At 40.3% G+C, this 19,012-nt stretch overlaps 2 protein-coding genes across 4 annotated transcripts; both read left to right on the plus strand.

Annotated features, from left to right (window-relative positions):
• Positions 1 to 270: 270 nt before the first annotated feature.
• LOC116735294 (MICAL-like protein 1) lies at positions 271 to 13,105 on the plus strand. 3 transcript variants are annotated; one of them, XM_032587066.1, is made up of 15 exons: positions 271 to 1,171; positions 2,842 to 2,890; positions 2,997 to 3,156; positions 4,949 to 5,019; positions 5,109 to 5,251; positions 6,320 to 6,669; positions 6,796 to 6,820; positions 8,915 to 9,524; positions 10,483 to 10,605; positions 10,683 to 10,809; positions 10,908 to 10,995; positions 12,106 to 12,179; positions 12,289 to 12,397; positions 12,463 to 12,500; positions 12,607 to 13,105. In XM_032587066.1, exons 1-15 carry the CDS (start codon positions 1,026 to 1,028, stop codon positions 12,720 to 12,722), a joined length of 2,229 nt encoding a protein of 742 aa, XP_032442957.1. In that variant the 5' UTR covers positions 271 to 1,025; the 3' UTR covers positions 12,723 to 13,105. The 3 variants fall into 3 exon arrangements, with proteins under 3 accessions (XP_032442957.1, XP_032442956.1, XP_032442958.1); XM_032587065.1 differs by having other exon boundaries at positions 275 to 1,171; positions 8,912 to 9,524; XM_032587067.1 differs by having other exon boundaries at positions 280 to 1,171; positions 2,997 to 3,138; positions 8,912 to 9,524.
• Positions 13,106 to 13,716: 611 nt separating this feature from the next.
• On the plus strand, positions 13,717 to 15,914 carry polr2f (RNA polymerase II, I and III subunit F). The gene is made up of 5 exons (XM_032587070.1): positions 13,717 to 13,896; positions 14,021 to 14,090; positions 14,216 to 14,346; positions 15,348 to 15,419; positions 15,516 to 15,914. The coding sequence occupies exons 1-5, from the start codon at positions 13,877 to 13,879 to the stop codon at positions 15,604 to 15,606; spliced, it is 384 nt and encodes a 127-aa protein (XP_032442961.1). The 5' UTR covers positions 13,717 to 13,876; the 3' UTR covers positions 15,607 to 15,914.
• The last annotated feature ends 3,098 nt before the right edge of the window (positions 15,915 to 19,012 follow it).

The following is a 19,012-nucleotide window of genomic DNA, read 5'->3' on the forward strand; positions in this document are numbered from 1 at the left end:
TAAACTATATTTACCATCAAATGTTATTTCACAACTTTTCGGATAATAATAGAAGGCTGTAAGGCAGTCTTTAATCGTAAATACTGTTTTCTAAAAAGTAGTTTGTTGGAGAAAATGTGGCAAAACATTATTAAAAAGAAAATTTAAATCTACACGGAAGTCACGGTTAGGCATTGCTTTATGTCTCTATGGAACTACAACTTGTAATAAGCACAAACAACCTAACAAGTAGAGAATTGGTCCTACCAAAGCAACATTTAGTCTATTTTCTTGAATTTATTTGAGTGGAAAAATGCAACAGCGGAGACAGGGAAGCTGATAAAAACATTGGAAAAGAATAAAGAACGTCATCATACAAAGAGATAAAAAAAACAACCACATTTGGCTTCATGATGGGAAAGAAAGACGACTTAATCGTGAGTTAGAAAGCATGTGCTTTGAGCTGCTGACAATAATCTCGTAACTAGTGACCTTTCCCTCCTAATTATAGAAAAAGAGCGGCTCCACGTCTCCCTCTAGCGGCGGCTGTGGAGCACAAAGAGGAGGAGCGAGTGACTTGCTGGGTTTTATTCAAATTAACACCTATTTTATCAGGTCTTTCGGGAGACTTCGTGGCACTGGACATATTCAGACAACAGTTCTCCTCCCTGGTGAAACTCTCTGGTAGTTTTATAGTGGAGAAACCGAGTCCGCGGCTCAGTGAGTGTGAGAAGAACCGTGTCTTTAACTTTGGTCGTGGCTAAAACCTGCGGGGAGGAAAGCTGCGCTCTTTATACACTCTTTAGCGTGGATATCTTTAGGTGGTGAAGATGCACATTTAAGTGTGAAGAAATAACTTCCTTCCTGTTGCTTCGTTTGGATTTGGCGCATTGTTTGTGCAGTTTGGTGGTTTTGGCAGAAGAGGGTGAACGTTTCCTGTTCTCTTCACCAAACCACACCGTTCTGCTTTTCTTTCCGTTTGATGTCTCACCCGTGAAAAGGGACATGTTTTTTTTCCCGTGCGCAACTGAACGTCGCGCAAAAAGATGGCAGCATCACCGAAGGCTCTGCTGGAGTGGTGCCGCGTCACATGCGCCAGCTACCCCGCTGTGGAAGTGAAGAACATGTCAGCCTCCTTCAGGGATGGGCTGGCGTTTTGTGCCATCATCCACAAACACCGACCCGACTTGATGTAAGTAGACCAAAGGCTCCAGCCCTCCATCTGAAATACTTGTACTTTTCTTGTCTTCTTTTCTTCTCCCTCCTCACACGGACCTTCAGTTCAAACTGAGCTGAAGAGGACCGACCCGTTTCGTTTACAGTGGAGACTATAATCTGCTGGACTAATCCCTCTTCTTAACCTCTCCAGACCCAGACTGAACGGATCATCTGACGTGTATTCACGCTGTAAAAGTCTTACTACAATTGAAACTTTAGAGAAAAGAATCATCTGAAAAGTGTGGCGTGTATTTATATTCAGCTCACTTAACAGAATCGTCTTTTGTTGCGGTTACAACTGCGAGTCTTGTGCAAAGAACATATAAATATATATATATTTTGGTTGCAGATAGGCCGGCCAATTAGCGATAAATCAATTAATTGCATGATAAATACAATTGATCAATAATTTCCATTTGAAGTATAATTTTTCACGTTACTCTCTCTGTTGCTGCCACAAACTGGATGACAAAACTACTACTAATAATAACAGTTTTCAGAACCTTCATAATTCATTGTATTTGTTGTTTAGTTTACTTATTTTGGATATTTAAAATGTCTTCCAGTTCCAGTGGTAAATGTTTATTTAAATTTAAAGTGGATCGATCCCCGAGAATGCATTATCATGTCATTGCCATTACATTACTTGAAAACGGTCTCAACGATGTTATCGTTTGTCGCGATAACTTCGGGGACAATTTATCGTCCAGCAAAAATCTGTTATCGTGGCGGGCCTGACAGATTATTTAATCTGCACTGTGGATCTCTGCAGCTCCTCCAGAGTTACCTCCTTGCCTGTTGACTCTAGAAAGAAGGTTTTGGTAGAAAAAGATGGAAATAACTGAGCTCATCTTAATTTTCCGTGTGATTAACTGATTTAATGCTTTTTGCGACAGGCCTGTCTCTGCCTTAACATCGGCATCGGCCCAGTAAATGTTTAACGAAGCGATATGGATCCCATGGGTAAAACCGGATCTATGATAATAACCGATGTTTGTTTTCATCTTGTTGATGTTTATGTCTCAGGAGAGGTTGGCCATATTTGTTTAGGCATGTATCAGTAATGCAGCAAAGGATTGTGGGATGTTTAACTGAGACAGAGAATCAATGTAGGAGTCTGGTCGTTTTTGCCATGGTGTCGAAAGGGCTGTGAACTATTTGCAATACCAGTAAAAACTGTATAGTTACTGGTGTTAACAGTAATATTAATATCGGGTGTCAATATTGGCCTAATTTTTTCTCATCAGTGCGTCCGACCTGTTTGGTAATTATGTGACTTCTGGATGCAATTCATGACACTGGATGAGTTCACAGGAGGAGCCGCCATGACAACGGAGGCTTCGGTTTGAAAGGTTTTGTTCATAGAAACATTTTTAAGATTCCACTTTCCTCCCAAACCGTGAAATTACAATAAAGCACACTGAAGGGTGCGATAAAGCAAAGTCATAAATGTTCACGTTGATACTTTTTAAGAAGTGGTACCATTGCTGACTCCAGTTTAATCTAATGTGTAATCTTTAATTCATAAATTTTGCTTGTTTCAGTTTATGATAGTCCAACCAGTTGTGATCTTCTTTTCTCCTGCTTCTGACAGTTTCTAACAGTTTTTTTTTTTTAATCACTGTTATTCTTGCTTTACTCTAGAGACTTCAGCTCTCTGTCCAGGGGAAATGTTTATCAAAATAACAAGCTGGTGAGTCACTCGCGTCTTTGTCCAAGCCGGCAGGAGTTTCCCGGGCAGCATTGTGTCCGACGGACCGCGTGTCGCTGAAAACTCGCTCCTCCTCTCGACTCTGCAGGCTTTCGAGGTCGCAGAAGCGAAGCTGGGAATCCCTCCTCTGCTGGACCCACAGGACATGGTTTCCACGGACGCGCCTGACTTTCTCACCGTCATCACCTACGTCTCCCAATACTACAACTTCTTCAGCGGAGAATCTCCCGGTCCGTTGCCGCGTTTCTGTGCGTTTGTCTTTGATTGCATGTGTTGCTCTTTGGTTAAGCCGCCCGGTTCGCTTTCAGGTGGTGAACTGCTTACCTCACTTCCTCGCGTAGACTTAGACTTACTTTACTGTCATCGCACAAAGACACGACGGTACAATTGGCAACAAAATGTCGTGTAACACTTCTGCTGGACTGGGGTCGTGACCTTTTGCTAAAGAAGAGCTATAACCGCAGCGCTTCTTTTAAGACCTAAAGAAGCTTTAGTAAAATCATTAATGACTCCAGACACGTTTTAGTACAAAAGAATCTAAAACCCCAATGTCTATTTTAAATTAAAAGCTCATCATTAAAAGACTCCTGGCCCGCAGCGTCACAGATCCTCCACTTTACTTTAGCACTTTGCTGAAAAGCTCAGGTCAGGCGGCTTAAAGATGGCGCCTAATGGTTTGGTTGTCATGGAGACGCTGTCCTCCAGATTTCTAAAAGTACTTTAGAGATCTCTGTTATCTTTTTGGTGGCAAACATCATTATAGGTCAGAGTCCAGCCTTAAAGGGACAGGCTTCTGTGTCACATCACATTTGGACCCCAGTTTAAAAAAGATAAATATTCTTAATTAGACGTTTCTAGAAACGTTTCTTAAAATTAAAGGTTAAATAAAAAAAATATATACATATATTCAATTACATTAATTGAAAAAGGATAACTGGGACTACTGTTTCATGTATTGTATTTTTTTCTTTTTACTATTATTTCTTAATCTAGGAACTTTCCCTCCCCACTGATTACATTTTTTAAGCGATCTTAATAAACAGTTTTCTGAAGATCTTTCAAAGTTCCCATTTGGACTTCAGCTGCTTTTCCCCCCACAGTTCTGATGACAACAACATACTGCAGTTTATGACAAAGTAAGAGTAGCACTACTTCAACACGTTTTTACCTGAACAAAAGGAAAACGTAGCCAACCAAGAGTGAAAAAGTATTTGGTGAAAATGTTACTTGAGCAACTGGTCATAAAATCTGATCTAACATTTTGAAAAATGTTGCCATCAGCATACAGCATCAGCATCAGCAAAAATGACAGAATGTGCAAATTCTGTCATTTTTAAGACGAAAATAAAAACTAATACTACAAATAAATACGTAATAACACATCTAGGCAGAAGAAACACGTTTTCAAACTTTACCAATATTAATCTTTACTGAAAGGCATTGCTTACAGAAGGTAAAGTGCATAAGTTAGAGCAATTTAATCTACTTCCAGTGACAATATGTTGTGTTTTCTGTGTCGTATTAATCTTCAAATGGCCCAACAGGCTCAGCAGATAGAAAAATAACATTAAAACAACAGAGCTGCTGGTTAATAAACCAGAGCTCTGCAGGTGTGTGTCTGCGTCTCGTACGTTTCTTTTTAAAATATATTAACTTTTTCTTCATTGAATTGTATCGAGTATCCAGGACTTTCACTCATATGAGAACAGCAGTAGTTCATAATCATATTACTCCAGCAAAAGTACAAAGATACTTCTGAATCTTTGAGTAAGAAGTTACTCAAGTAAATGTAATTGAGTAAGTGTAACTAGTTACTACCCACCTGTGCTTAGCAAAGAGCTGTTTTCATCTAGTTAGCGACGCTAGCATAGCCGCCAGCATGTGTGCAGCAGGATTTAAACAAAAACAAGCAGCGTTTTGAAAAGTGTTGTTTTCAAAGCAACAATCTATAAAGTGACCGTGAGTTGTTTTTTTGTTTTTTTAAATCAACTGTAATATATTTAGGGTTTCATTTCCCCAACTGTCCTGTGTTGACTTCAGGTCCCTGCAGGTCGTGGTCGTCGCAGGTCCTGAACGTCACGAAGGTGCATAAAACTCTGAGAAGCCAGAAGGTACGGCGCCTCCTCGCTTCCCGCTCTCTCTCTCTCTCTCTCTGTCACTCGCCTCGCGTCCGACTGCCCGGTTTCTCTTCTGCTTTCAGAGCCTGACTGAACTGGAAACCAGTAAAGAGGACGGTCATGCTGGCCTGAGGCCCAGGGCGGTGTGTTCCCTCTGCTTCAAGCCGGTTCACCTCATACAGAAGAGTCTGGCTGACGGGAAGGTTTACCACCGCGGCTGCTTCAGGTGAGAGACGCTCGTCTTTCCCGGTTGGAATGAACTCGGCGTTTGTCTCTAATGCGCCTCAGTTCACCTCTTTTGACATTTGACCTCCACACCTGGCTGTGACTAGGCAGTGCCTTGTTGAAGTGTCCGTCCCTCTTGATGCGTTTTGCGTTTTATCTGCCACGTTCTTCTTTGGGATTTGTTTTGGGGGAATTGCTTTTTGTGAAACAGTTAGAAAGATCATCTGGAGACTGAAGTTTTTTCTCCTTCTTTTGTTGCAAAATAGGTCAAGATCAGTCAGATTGGACAGAGAGCGCGTGTGGACTTTAACTTTCTAGCTCTGGAATTTGACTAGGCCGTTCTGACACAGGTTACGCATCACGTCACAACGTTTTCTTCTCACAAAACGTAGGCAGCTTGAAAGTATGCCGAAAACCTGAATGTTGACCATTCAGCGATGGGTTTTGTACAGCCTGTCCTCCATTTGTGGAGGGAACAACTAATGCATTTTCCAGATTATTTATGAAAAATATTGTCCTTTTCCTTTCTATGTTAGTATTTTGCTCTAATCTGTGTTGGTTTTTTCTTGAAATCGCAATAAAATACGCCGAGGTTTGCTGAGAAAAAGCTCGTGTGACGCGTCTTTTACAGTCATGGGCAAAACTTACCAAGCATCTTTGCTCTAGTTTCTTGTCCAAATATCTTATTACACTTGAAATAGGACAAAACTAACTTACAAGTAACTTTTCAGCAAGACGTTGGAGCTTGTTTTAAGTTTATAATTCCTTAATATTGATGCAAAATTACTAGTTATAAGTGAAATTATTTACCAGTAGAACTGGTCTTTTTTAAATATCAAAATTAAGGAAATATTGAGTTAAAACAAGCTGCTGTATCTCTCTGAAAAGTTACTTTTATAGTTATTAGTCTTAATTCAAGCGTGCGCTAGAAAATAGGCCAAAACTACCTGATGATGTTTTGTGTTTTTGCGGTGAGTGACTCGTGTACTAGCAGCATATTTGAGCTGTAAAGTCTGCAACACCTTTAGCGTTACGTCAAATACTTTGCGTTTGGTCCGTTGTCTTTCAGGTGCAAAGTGTGCCTCTGCGTTCTGTTGCCAGGCTCCTACCCTCCAGGAAGTGATCAGACGTCCTTCATCTGCTCTCATCATGCAACGGACAGAAAAGCTGCCGGCGTTGACAGCGAGCGGCAACTCGGGTCTGCTGGTCATCGGCCCCGTCGTCCGATCCAGACGGGTTTCTACTCTCTGAGCGGGTCGGCCATCTGCAGCGTGCCTCGCTACGCCGAGCCGCGGCGAGCCACGGAGGGAGGGGGACTTCCTGTCCCGGCTGCCAGGAGAAGCCTGGACTCCTCTGTGGCTCCTGTTCCTGCGCCCAGGTCCAGAACCGCTCAGGCAATGAGTGACTCCCCCGCTGGAGGTGAACAAGTTTTTACTCGACTTAATGTTCTCTAAATGACGGCGTGCCTCTCCATTCAGAAATTAAGACGAATAAATTGTTTTTGTTTTTTTTTTCTCTCTCTTTTTTTCTGCGCATGGATATCAGAGTCTTCACCTCAACCTCCTGGCCTGTAAGTGTACTGAACTTTTTAAAAAAAATAATTATTACTATTTACAAATGACAGTAAAAATTAAGCACATTTTTACCCTGTAATTAAGTTTCCAGTGGTATGGTGGCTGGTTTATCAAATCTTAAAAATACCCAGAAGAGATTTGAAAAACAAATGCGTTCCTCAATGAAAAGGATCTAAAATTTGCAGAAAGAGAAATCTAAAAGTTGCCCCCCTTTTTTTATATCATGCGCATTAGTTTGGATGAAATGCTTAAAACTTTTGATAACTTCATTTTTTGTAAAAATCTCTATCTGATTACAGTCTGTCAGATTTTATGTGGAGATCTTGTCTCAGTCAAATGCAACACAAAGAGCTTTGTGGAGGCTGAAAACTAAGCGCAGCAAATAGCAAAATAAACTTAAGTAAATAAAACAATAATTATGAAGCAAAATTGTGATACAAACCGAACAAACTGATGAAAAGTATTTGCAGAATGGAAGATAGAAAACTCTATGAACATAGTACGTATGAAACTACAAAGTTATATTCATGCCGTCTCTTATTATATGCATTATATTTTGATTTAATTGTAATTATTTTGTAAAAGAAATAATCAATTTTCACTTTGACTCTTGGGTTTTTGTAAAAAGTTTTTGGTAAAAAGCGAAACTTGGGTGGAGTGAATTTTACCACAATATTTCGTAGTGCTATTGTGATAACGACAAAAATGATCAGAAACTATTTATTACCTTTTATTTTTAGGCAACAGCATTCATATTATAAAACATTCCCATTGGAAATAAGCTTCTTAAAGAAGTATAATTTATTAAAAAATAAATAAAATCTGCACAGACAGAATTCATTTAATCATATTTATGAATTTATTGATGCTCTTGTGGAAAAAAACAGGGGAGAAAATGGTCAAATTAACATTCCAGTCTTTTTTTTTTTACATTAACTGAAATTTATTGCGACAACGATGAATCAAAATTCTTATCACGACGTGAATGTTTTATGATAAATGCCCACCTTATGTGTAAACTGGCCCTAAATGAGGCAAAGCTCATCAGAAAGAGACTTAAGATGCACTAAAAAAAAAAAGACACATAAAGTACAATACAAATTCAACATTTATTGTAATCACAGTTCAAACAGGCTGATCAGTGCTGAGTGGCTCAGCCAGATAAACCAAAGCTGTGCTTGGCGTTCGCTCCAGAACCGGACCGGGTCAGCCAGAAGTGTTTCCACCAATCAGAGCGCGACTTTACAGCCAAAGGGAATTGAAAGGCGGACAATTGACAAGAGCTGGAGTTTCAGAAGTGATTGTTTGACTTGTCCTCTTCCGCAGTCAAGGCATGTTGAACCAGGAACCGTTCTAGTTTCACAGTCAGGACTTTGACGAGGCCGGCGTTCAGTAGTGAAGCTTACAAAGATTCCTGAAGTAGTTTTCTTAAAATGATGCAAAGAGTTTTCCTTCATGATCGCTTGTTTTTTGTTGTTGTTGTCTCATTTAAGAGCTCAGCGGAGCTCCGGCTGGTTTTTATATAAACAGCCTAAAATGGTCACAAAGTCAAAGACTGTAAGGAAGAAGTGAAACGATCGTTTTTGAACGAAATGAGGGTCAAACAGGAAATGCGTAAGTTCCAGTTACTTCAAAAACACAAAAATCTTACCAAGTATTTTTGGTTTGTAAATATCCCCGTCCACGTGAAATGAGACTAAACTAACTCACAAGAAAAAGTATTTGTTTCATCGGCAGATTATTTCACTACTACATTACTCGAGTCGAGCAAATCTCAATCTCGTTGTAATCTGTCGATGACAATGACAATAAATCTTATCTTATCATTTTGTCCAGTGTTACAAGTGAAATCATTTGCCAATGGAACAAGCACTTTTTCAACAATGTTAAGAAATTATTGACTCAAAACAAGCTGCTGTGTCTTGATGAAAAGTTACTTTTGAGTTAGTTTGGTCTCATTTCAAGTGAACTAAGATATTTGCAACTGAAATTGGACCAGAAATACTTGGTGTGGTTTTCTGCTTTTTGCAGTGAAGGAGATCAGAAACCTCTAACATTCCCTGTTTTCTCTTTCCTTGTGTAACCAGCAGGAGCCCCAAAGTGAAAAGCAACCATCCTTGGATGGCCATCGTGCATCCTGGACCCTGGACCCAGCTGCCTCCGGCTCCACCTCCGGTACCCGTCCCTCGGTCCAAACCCGTCTCCAACACGCGGACGCCATGGAACAGACCCAGGACGCCGTCTCTCAATCCGTTCGAGGAAGAGGAGGAGGTCGATGAAGCTCCGAAGCAGGAGGCGGCCAGTCGGACCGGGCCTTCTGCCGGTCCCTCTGAGGACAGCGGCATCGCTGGCGTCCAGGGCGGAGAGGAACCTGGCAGCGAGTCTGAGCGGAAGGCGGACGGAGGCCGGGACGGGCGCGCGCGTGTTTTTACGGAGGAACGTGAAGGAGCGGAGCCGGACCCGGTTCGGGGAGCAACTGCCGGCGGTAACTCGGCGGGAACCGTCAGCGGAGAACCCGCAGACGGGGGTCAGAACGGTCCGTCACACGCGACAGAGCCGAGGTCCTCTGAAGCACAGAGGAGCGCCGCTTTACCCAGGAGTCTGTCCGTGCCAGCGATGCCGTCTGAACGCTCCGAGAGCGGCGCCGCGGCCGCAGGGCTGCGTGACGCCGACCGGCCCGTTTCAGCGTGCGAAGGAGAGGTACGACACAAAACCACTACAGGAAAGAATTAAATATGCATTAATACTTACTTGCTTGGTTCCAGACGGTTTTATGTTAAGAAACTTTTCTTACAGTAAGTTACTATCATAAAAAAACCAACAATACACCATCCCTTGTTACGGTGCATGAAGGTGTTCCTCGAGGATCTATTTTAGACCCCGTTTTCTTCTCCGTTTCTATAAATGAGTTGCTTAGTGGTATCAGTTTCGGCAGAGATCGCTGCTCCCTGTGTTTTACACACACTCTATAAAATGACACGCAACCTGTTTTTTCTCCGCACTGTCTGACATTAGTTCCCTTTCTGCAAGCAAAACCTGAGTCATGTTTGCAATAAATCAATTGATGGGATGATAAATAAAAACGAACCTGATCGTTTACAGTTGGACAACAGTCGTTGAAAGAGATTCTCCCCTTTAACGTATTTGAAAAGGCGGCATTTTGTGAAACACTGCAAATGTTTGATACCCAGTGCGAAGCAGTTGGCTCGTTTTTTTTTTGTTTTTTTTTACGACAGTCCTAATTTCCAATTTTGCCTGTTTTCTCTTTTTGAATTCAGGTTTGGTTAAAGAGACTTCATAATACATTATAGTTATTGTTTTTTTTTGGATACTTAAAATGTTTTCCAGTTACAGTGTCAAATATTTGTCAGAAATTAAAGGTGGGTTTTTTTAGGTAGTTTTGATTGGGCATAATTGCATTAATATGACATTATGATTATTATTACATTAGTTGAAAATGGTGTCAAAATGACAATATTATTATTTATAGCAATAATTACTGGAATGATTTATCGTCAGTGAAATATAATGACATTATTTGCATGCAAAATGTCACTTGAAATATTCCACCCTCCAAACGCTGCTGCTCTTTTTCCACCGTGAGTTCTGACACATAAATCATTCACCAGTGTTGAAGTTTATTTCTCCCCATTTCCAGTCCGCCTGTAAAGAAGATCCATTCTCGGAGCGACCTGGGATGTCCCGGTCGCAGACGGTTCAGAACCTGTCGTCCACCCGTGGGCCGGCGCCTGGACACGGTTTCCCTCTCATCAGGAGGCAGGTACAGGAAAAACCTCTGATTTGTTCGCAATCGACGTTTGCCCGCAGCAAAATGGCGACATGCTGTCGCCACGACAGGTGCGGACGGACCGGGGCGTTTCCACGGAAGACCTGCAGCAGCAGATGAGGAGCTTGGACGGCGACCTGGAGGCGCTGGAGCAACGAGGAGTGGAGCTGGAGAGGAGCATTCGAGACGGCAGGACGGGTACGGCTGACGCTCCGTACCGGAAGGGTTTCCTACGTAAACTTCGCTTCTCTACGGCGGCTCAGAGTTTCTAGCAAACGTGTTTGTTTCTGTTTCAGGCAAAGAAGAACAGATGCTGACTGAGTGGTTCGGCCTCGTCCATGAGCAACACACTCTGCTGCGCAAAAACAAAGAACTGGTCTACCTGTAAGTGGACCAGACGAAGGTTCCAGCTGTGAGAGGCGGCGCCTTGAAATTCTTCCACATTAAAAACACAAACATTGTTGAACCTTCTCGGGATCTTCCTCCGGTAAAACCGACAAAAAAACCCCAAGACAACAAAAAAAATGTGCAGAACTGAAACGAAAGAATAATAACATGATTTCAAATTCAACCAAAATGAATGATCTGCCCCCTTTACTCTCATACCCCTCAATAAAATCCAGTCCAAACAATAGTCTCCAGAAGCTACCTAATCAGTGGAGAGACCTGTGCGTATTTTATTCCAGCTGCTCTCCGAAGGCCGTCGAGATTTGTTAGAGAGAAATAATCAGGATTAAATTCCTCACTCTTAAGGACCAAACGCGACTGGAAGAAAGACAAATTTATTGCCTCCAAAAATATTGTTGAAATAAAGAAAAAATAAGCTACCCAAACACCCGAAACTAACTTCAGTTCTTTTTCTGCAAAGAATATTTTTGCAAGGAAGAACTAGAGAAACATTCAGTGGTCAGATGTGTACAATCTGCTACATATGTCAAAACAGCTGCGTCTGATTCTGTAAGGGCGAGCCAATAAAAAGGGTTTTCATATATGTGTTGGTAAAAATGTTGGCGATCGTGTTTTATTGTCCTTCCATTTCACAACCTCTGCGCTACTTTGTGTTGGTCGATTAAACGGATTCCCGACTCGCACTGCAAAAACACAAAATCTTAGTATTTTTGGTCTCGTTTCTATGGCAAATATCTTAAAAATAAGACAAAACTAACTCACAAGTAACTTTTAAGCCAGAAACAGAAGCTTGTTTTAATTGAATATTTCCTTAATATTGATGAAAAAATTTTAGTTTCGAGTGAAATAACCTGCAGCCAGCACAGGTTATTTGGCGCGATAATTTCTGGGATGATATATATCGTCCAACAAAATGTGTTATTATGACTAATGTACTTATGGTTAACTGGTACTTTTTCATAAATATTAAGGAATAATTTACTTAAACAAGCTGCTATTTCTTGCTGAAAAGTTACTTTCAGCAATTTAGTTTTGTTTGGTGATCTAATTGTTTGTGTTGTTTTTGCTTTGTTTTGTTTTTTTCAGCACAAAACAGCAAATATTAGAGGACAGGCAAGCGGATGTGGAGTACAAGCTCAGGTGTCTCCTCAATAAGCCCGGTAGGTTTGAGTCCTTTCTGCTCAACATCGGCTGTCTTGGCAGTGGAAGCACAGTTCCAATTTGAGTCTCTATTGATTTTTCATGGTTTTCCTTCTGTTTTCTAATCAGAGAAAGACTGGGATCAGGAGGACCGAGGCCGGGAACAGCAGCTGATGGCTGAGCTGGTCACCATCATTGAACAGAGGAACCAGATCATCAGCAGCTTGGATCAGGACAGGTATGTGGAGACAAATAAAAAGTCTTTCATAATAACAGGCTGAAAACTTTTGTTTTTGTCATTAGAGAAAGAGACGAAGATATGGAAAGCACGAGAAATAAGAGTGAGTCAGATAAAAAGCTTTTTTTTTCTTTCTTTTTTTACATCCATAGTCACTTATTTTGCGTTAGGTCGTGAATAAACTGATAACTCTCCTGGATTCTCATCAGGCTTTCAGAAGGACGGGCCGAAGAAGACCAAAGGAAAGCTGAAGGCCCCGAAAGTCTTTAAAATGCTGAACCACAAACCAGAGAGCAGCAAGGAGCCAGTGGAGAAAAAGAGCTGAAAAAGCATTCCCACCGCACTAACAACCCGCAATCCATGTTCATCTCGAGTTTGTTATAAAAACATGCAACATCAGTGTGCTAAATGTATGTATTTAAGTTCTTTATTTTTGTAAAATGACACTTTTTTTTTTTTTGTTCAAGTATCTGCCTGGGCGTTTAAGCCCGTTGATACCTGGTGGTGTAATGTCATTAATATTTTTTGGTCAGTAACATTTTAATTCACAAAGGATTTAACTTCGTTCGACTGGCTTCATAATTACATTTTGTCTGCTGCTTCACATTTCATGTCATGTTTTTTTTTTCCCAGTTCAGCATTATGATGTGCTCCCAACTGTGTTCTTTCAAGGATCTATAATGATAAATATATGTACTTTTTACAGTGTTGGTGTCCTATGATGTGTTGAAATATGGAATCAAGCTATCAAGAGAGGTTAATACTGGAAGGCATAATTATACATTTACCATAACTTACAATTTCTGAAAACAATTTAAAAAATTTTTTTTCTAAGTCACAATTGTCTAAATTAAATAAAAAGGTCAATAATAAGCAATCAGTATATAAAAAATTCACTTTAGGAATTGAATTACTCAACATGCATCTACTTTTCAGTTGTACTCTAATTTAAACGAGATAATGAGCAAAAGTCATGCTGAAAAATAAGTCAGCAAGAAATAAAATATAGAACTTGTGAAAAATATCTATATATAATAAGATTTCTTTACTCACAATAACCTTTAGCTGACGTAGCGGAGACGACTAATAATTTAAAGATAAATAAATAATTTTAATTTAATTTATTTTAAAACGATACAGGAGTTTTTTATATTTTTTTGTAGAAAACTGAAACAAAGGGTTTTGGCTTGGTTGGTTGAAAATTAAGATTCAGTGTAAATTCGCAGGGGGTATTAATAATTTTGAGCAAAACTACTCATAATACGGACAAGAAATGCGTAAAGACTATCGAACTTTATGCTGAAGAAGATTTAAAAAAAATAAACGGAACTCAAATGTTGATCGTCATTGCGCACGGAATATTTCCCGGCGTACCACTCAACCGGAAGTTACATATACCGCTCATGTGGCCCAATGTTGACAACAAAACGAGTACCTGAAGGAGAATAACAGGAATATACAAACGTCTCCAAATAAAACATGTCCGACAACGAAGATAAGTAAGTACTCACTCAGCACTAACAGTGAACATTAAGCCCGGTGTTTGCGGAAATGTTGTATATGAGCTAACTGTGATGCTAACAGGCAGTTAGCGATTTAGCTAACATGTTAATAAATTTGTAGCTTCGATGATGGAGATTTTGATTACGCCGAGGAGGATGAAGGATTAGATGACCTCGAGAACGTTGAGGACGTAAGTACCGATAAAAAACAACCCAAATACATCTAGATAAATAATAAGGTTCATCCAACCTGGATGTTATTATATTTGTGGTCAAGTTAAGTCCGAATCTGTGCGTTTTCTTTCTGCCGGAGCAGGAAGATCAGGAGAATGTGCAGATCCTTCCTGCAGGAGAGGGTCAGCAGGCAAACCAGAAGAGAATCACCACGCCGTACATGACCAAGTATGAGAGGGCCAGAGTGCTGGGGACCCGAGCTCTGCAGATAGCGTGAGTGTGTTGAATTTTTGTCAACAAATCTGAGATGACCTGTGTAATATTGAGTCAGCACAGCGTCACTGTTTCCTCTAAATGTAATATATTTCAGATCATCAAACGAATATTGTCCAACAAAAATAACCTGAGGAATAAATAGAAAAAAAAAGCATTTTTAAATGATTATTCCCGTATGGAAACTTATCCTACTTAACCGTAGTTATTCTGAAAAGCAGCATTAGTTTTATGCCACACGTAACAGGATGCACGCCTTCAAAACCTTCCTAAAGTTTCCCTTTTGTTTCATTAATCCATGTCATATTTTCCAAGAATTTTTGTCAACAAAGCTGAGATGAGCTTACTGACATAGCCGTATCTAGGTCAGTACGCCAGCGCCCAGGACTCAGATTTAAACCATGGCCAGGGCCGGATGCACAAAGACGTGGGACCCTGGGCTGGAGCCAGCTTTGGTTCCCTATCCTCGAAGGAAAAAAATAAATCTTCTACTAATGCAAATTGCAGTGCATAAATAGGTAGTCCTATACACGAATTGGTGAATGGTAAGTTTAATACCGAGCTGTAGCGCCATGTTGTTTCTCAAAAATTAAAATGTCGTAATTTTCAAAAACTTAAATATGAGTTATATTCACAAAAATCCCAGAATGTCATCACAATCTATCTGATATGGGCGTATTGGCTTTTATAAAGTGTAATGCAAAACATCCATATATTTAAATTTTTAAAAAGTCTTGGGGGGAATTCCCCACAAAATTGTTGCCCTGGGCTACTGCCCTTTTTAAGCCCTTTTTAAAGTTTGGCCCAGACAATGACCCTCTCTGGAAGTTTTCCTGCTTGCTAAAAACGGTATGGGGAAACTCCCATGCTCCATCGTGCTTATTAGGAAGTACGCTATGTTTCTACTTCTGTGTTTACATTCACCGCCTTAACGTGACACTGGAATTTTGATCCACTAAATTCTCATAATAAAAGCTCATCCTGACGTGTTGTTTCGGCAGCATGTGCGCTCCGGTCATGGTGGAGTTGGAAGGAGAAACGGACCCCTTGCAGATAGCCATGAAGGAACTTAAGTAAGTCATATTTTGCTTTTTTTCCCCCTCTCACAACATTTGAGAACCAAATCCCTTTTTTTTTGTAAAGACTTTTTAATCCCTCCGTTCCAACAGAAGCAGAAAGATCCCCATCATCATCCGTCGGTACCTTCCTGACGGCAGCTACGAGGACTGGGGCTGCGACGAGCTCATCGTAACCGACTAGAGATCGGACCGATCACCTCTCGGCTCCTCACATCACGTCCGGCGTCTCACGAGCTTCTACGCTGCAGTTTGCCACATGTTCACACTGACCTGAGTGAACACTAGTAGAAGAATTTATTTATCCTCACTTGTTTTAATAGCTGTAGTGCCAGGAAGCGCCACAAGAGGGAAACATAACTTTTTTTTACTTTTTATTCATTCAATAGTGCTGTGTTGTAAGATTCCATTAGTTGTTTTCTTCCAGAGAAATAATTTGTGTAAAAGAAATGTTTTATTATTATTATTATAAATAAACTCTTTTCTATAAGATGCGGTTTCTTGTTTGCTTTAATTACACCGCGCCGTGTCACGCAGGCTTGTTGTGGATTACAATTTGCACATGAAATATCAGTTATTTGTTTATGATTTGACTACATAAATATGCAATTAGGCAGTGACTTTGTCACGTTTGTGTTTTTCCACTGAACACATTATTTCCTGTTGTGACCACAAACTTCAGTTTATTTTGTTTTGTGTGACAGACCGTCACGAAACAGCAAGATGATTATAAACTGGATGGAGACGTTCTGGAACATCAGTTCTTGAGTCTTTGTTTTGACATAAATATGATTTAATCTAACAGATTAAATTGCAAAAGGCGTTTTACTTAAACGCCATTAGCTTAAATCTCTAAGTTAATGGTACAAACTTTACTACAACAAGGAAAAAGAAGAGTTTAATAAGAAAGATTTGGGTTAATCACAATTAATATGGCAGGATTAGCCATATTGTCACAACATTATATTTACCTAATATCCTGAATCTCAAGTAGTGGCTCTTTGAATTATCCAAAGAGCCACTACTAACCTCTATTAACCCTTTAACAATATTTCCCCGCCCCCAGCTTTCCACTGAGAAGTACCTCATATAATAAGCTGAACAGATGCACAGGTGTTTGCTAATTGCTGCTGGCTAGTCTGAAGGAGCTGAGTGAGGTAGTAATGGAGGAGGGCTGCTCTGTGAGCCGGAAGCTACAGAAGTTTGGAAATTCCAGCTCCGAGGAGGAACTGTACCGATCAAGGTGGCGGTAAGTCCCTGAATGGTTGCCATAGAGATCAAAAGATTTGTCAAACATTCATGAAAGAGTCAAAACAACACGCCAGGTGTGTTTTTGATGAGGGAATAACATTATAGCATGATGTAAAACCTAAGAAAAAAGGGGAAAAAAGTTGATTTTACATGATACTGCCCCTTTAAGCTGGCTCTTGTGGATTTAAAAACTTTGACGTGTTTTGTGTGGATGTATTGGCTTTGGATTCCTGGATCCATAATTCAGAGTTCTGGTGTGTTGCACATTTGTTAGTGTTTCTCGATGTACTGCGGGTTAAGCCTGACTCCTAATTCCCTCCGTTTAATCGGCTGTGTGATACTTTGGAAAGACAAAGAGGGCCATTGATGGGAACGTTGGGGGAGGAGGGAAGGAAAGAGGGAGCCTTACCCAACTAACTACCTCGCCTGTAGCTTCACAGGGACACAAAGGGACCATTACTCTCTGCAGTCCTTTTTCCTCTCTCCCTCCCCGTCGCTTTCTCCGATGCTTACCTACAAAATAAACCCAATTGGCTTGTCAGGTTCACTCTGTGATGGAGTGAAAGACGCGAAACGTTTTAGTGGTGTGATTTAGTAACGTTTGCAACACTGGACTCTTGTTGTCAGAAGGAATATTTAGGGCCGGCAACTTTTTAAAAATTATTTTTGGATTTAAGTATCTAATCATTGTCAGAAATCCAAGGAAGCAGAATTTGGATCGCACCAAGGAAATGTACTGAGTTGAAAGACGAAATCTGACACGGAGCAGAGCGACAACAGTGTAGTCAAAACAATTTAAATTAAAACCCAGATTATTACGAGTCCCATTCTCAATAAGTTTCATTGTCTTTAGGCCAGTTGATCAAAAATATATAAAATCACGTTTCCCAAAGTGCAACAAGTGACCAATCGTGACTGATCAGAACAAACCAAACAGAGAGACCGTAGCAGCCATAACTGAGAAAACTAATGGACAAAACATGAATATTCGGCTACAAAATCATTTTGTTTGCTGGCTTTAAGGTGGCCTGATGACCTCACAGCGGTTGGTAGGGTGAGCATCACATGGGCTGCCCTCTCATGAGACGAGCGCAGCATCAGCCTGAGGCAACGTCTCCAGAAAGGCTTCTGTATCCTAAACTTGGGTCCTGGTCATACCCCCACATTAATTACAAAGGAATAAAAAAAATGTAATATTTTATATTGGCTGTCACAAAGCCCTGAAAATCTGTAAGCAGAAGTAAGTAAGAAAGTAAACTCCTGTATGATACTAAGCGTGACCACAACGCAAAAAAAAAAGCAGACATTTTGTGATGGGACAAACAATTTTCGCGCCACTGTAGATGCCACTGCACACACGCGCTAAGCAGATGATCCCTCGATTTTTTCCCCAGAGTCACAAATAGTCTTTCCTACAACAAAGCTGGCAATCCTGTTTCTTGCAAACTCTAAAACTCCCTCTCTTCCCCCACCCCCTCAGCTTGCATGTTTCCACCCGAACAGCAAACTCATTCCCACAAAAACAACAGCAACACAGGGACTGTTTGGCTGCTTTGCATGTCCGTGGTGAAGAGCAGGGAGTCTCGCCGGGACAGTTACCTGTTTATCAGCCGGAGTAAACTGGTTACTTCTGCTCAATATTTATCGCCAGCTTTTATACCTTCAATAAAAATAAAATAAATAAAATAATTAATAAAAAACTGAGAAAATTACAATAATTGCAATTAGGGTCTTGACTTTATTGAATCTCTCATGTGAGTCAACTTGGAGGGAATTTTGGGATTAATATTTATACTTCCTTCTTTTACCACAGCAGTTTCAAGTTAGGGAGAGCAATAAACAGAGAAGTAGCCAAAAGGCCCATGTTAACTTTGGAAGAGCTGCAGCGATTCACAGCTCAGGTGGCTCTATTGACTCAGCAGAATAGGATGTGCAACATTTACAACCCAAGGAGGAATTTTATCCCTCAGTTCAGCTAAATAAAACTCAATTAAAACAGTTAATGTTTCATGATTTTTCTTAAAAGACAATTCATGTTTTTGGTAAATATCTGCTATAGGATTTCAAACATGACATATTTCTATTCTTGGGTGTTCAAATGCAGAAAAACGAAACTTTTGCATAAATTGATGCATTTTCTGCTATGGAAAGTTGATAGTTGTGGGAAAAATGAATTAGAAAAATAGATCTAAAATATATTGTTGGTACTTTTAGTGTCATCCTGCTGTGGAAATACAACGCAATTATTAATTGAAAAACAGATAACTTCTTGGTTTCAGAAAGAGCATAATTTGTTAAAGTGACAGAGGCCTGATTCCAAACCATTAAATCAGGAAGTA

The sequence above is a fragment of the Xiphophorus hellerii genome, chromosome 16 (genome assembly GCF_003331165.1).
Source record: "Xiphophorus hellerii strain 12219 chromosome 16, Xiphophorus_hellerii-4.1, whole genome shotgun sequence".
Classification (NCBI taxonomy): domain Eukaryota; kingdom Metazoa; phylum Chordata; class Actinopteri; order Cyprinodontiformes; family Poeciliidae; genus Xiphophorus; species Xiphophorus hellerii.

Excerpts from the sequence above, each read along its gene's own strand:
- LOC116735294 (XM_032587065.1), top strand. The coding sequence starts at position 1,026 with ATGGCAGCATCACCGAAGGCTCTGCTGGAGTGGTGCCGCGTCACATGC. Across the intron at positions 6,670-6,795 it reads GAGTGACTCCCCCGCTGGAG|AGTCTTCACCTCAACCTCCT; the intron begins GTGAACAAGTTT and ends CATGGATATCAG. Across the intron at positions 12,398-12,462 it reads AGCAGCTTGGATCAGGACAG|AGAAAGAGACGAAGATATGG; the intron begins GTATGTGGAGAC and ends TTTTGTCATTAG.
- polr2f (XM_032587070.1), top strand. The coding sequence starts at position 13,877 with ATGTCCGACAACGAAGATAA. Across the intron at positions 14,091-14,215 it reads ACCTCGAGAACGTTGAGGAC|GAAGATCAGGAGAATGTGCA; the intron begins GTAAGTACCGAT and ends CTGCCGGAGCAG. Across the intron at positions 14,347-15,347 it reads ACCCGAGCTCTGCAGATAGC|CATGTGCGCTCCGGTCATGG; the intron begins GTGAGTGTGTTG and ends TTGTTTCGGCAG.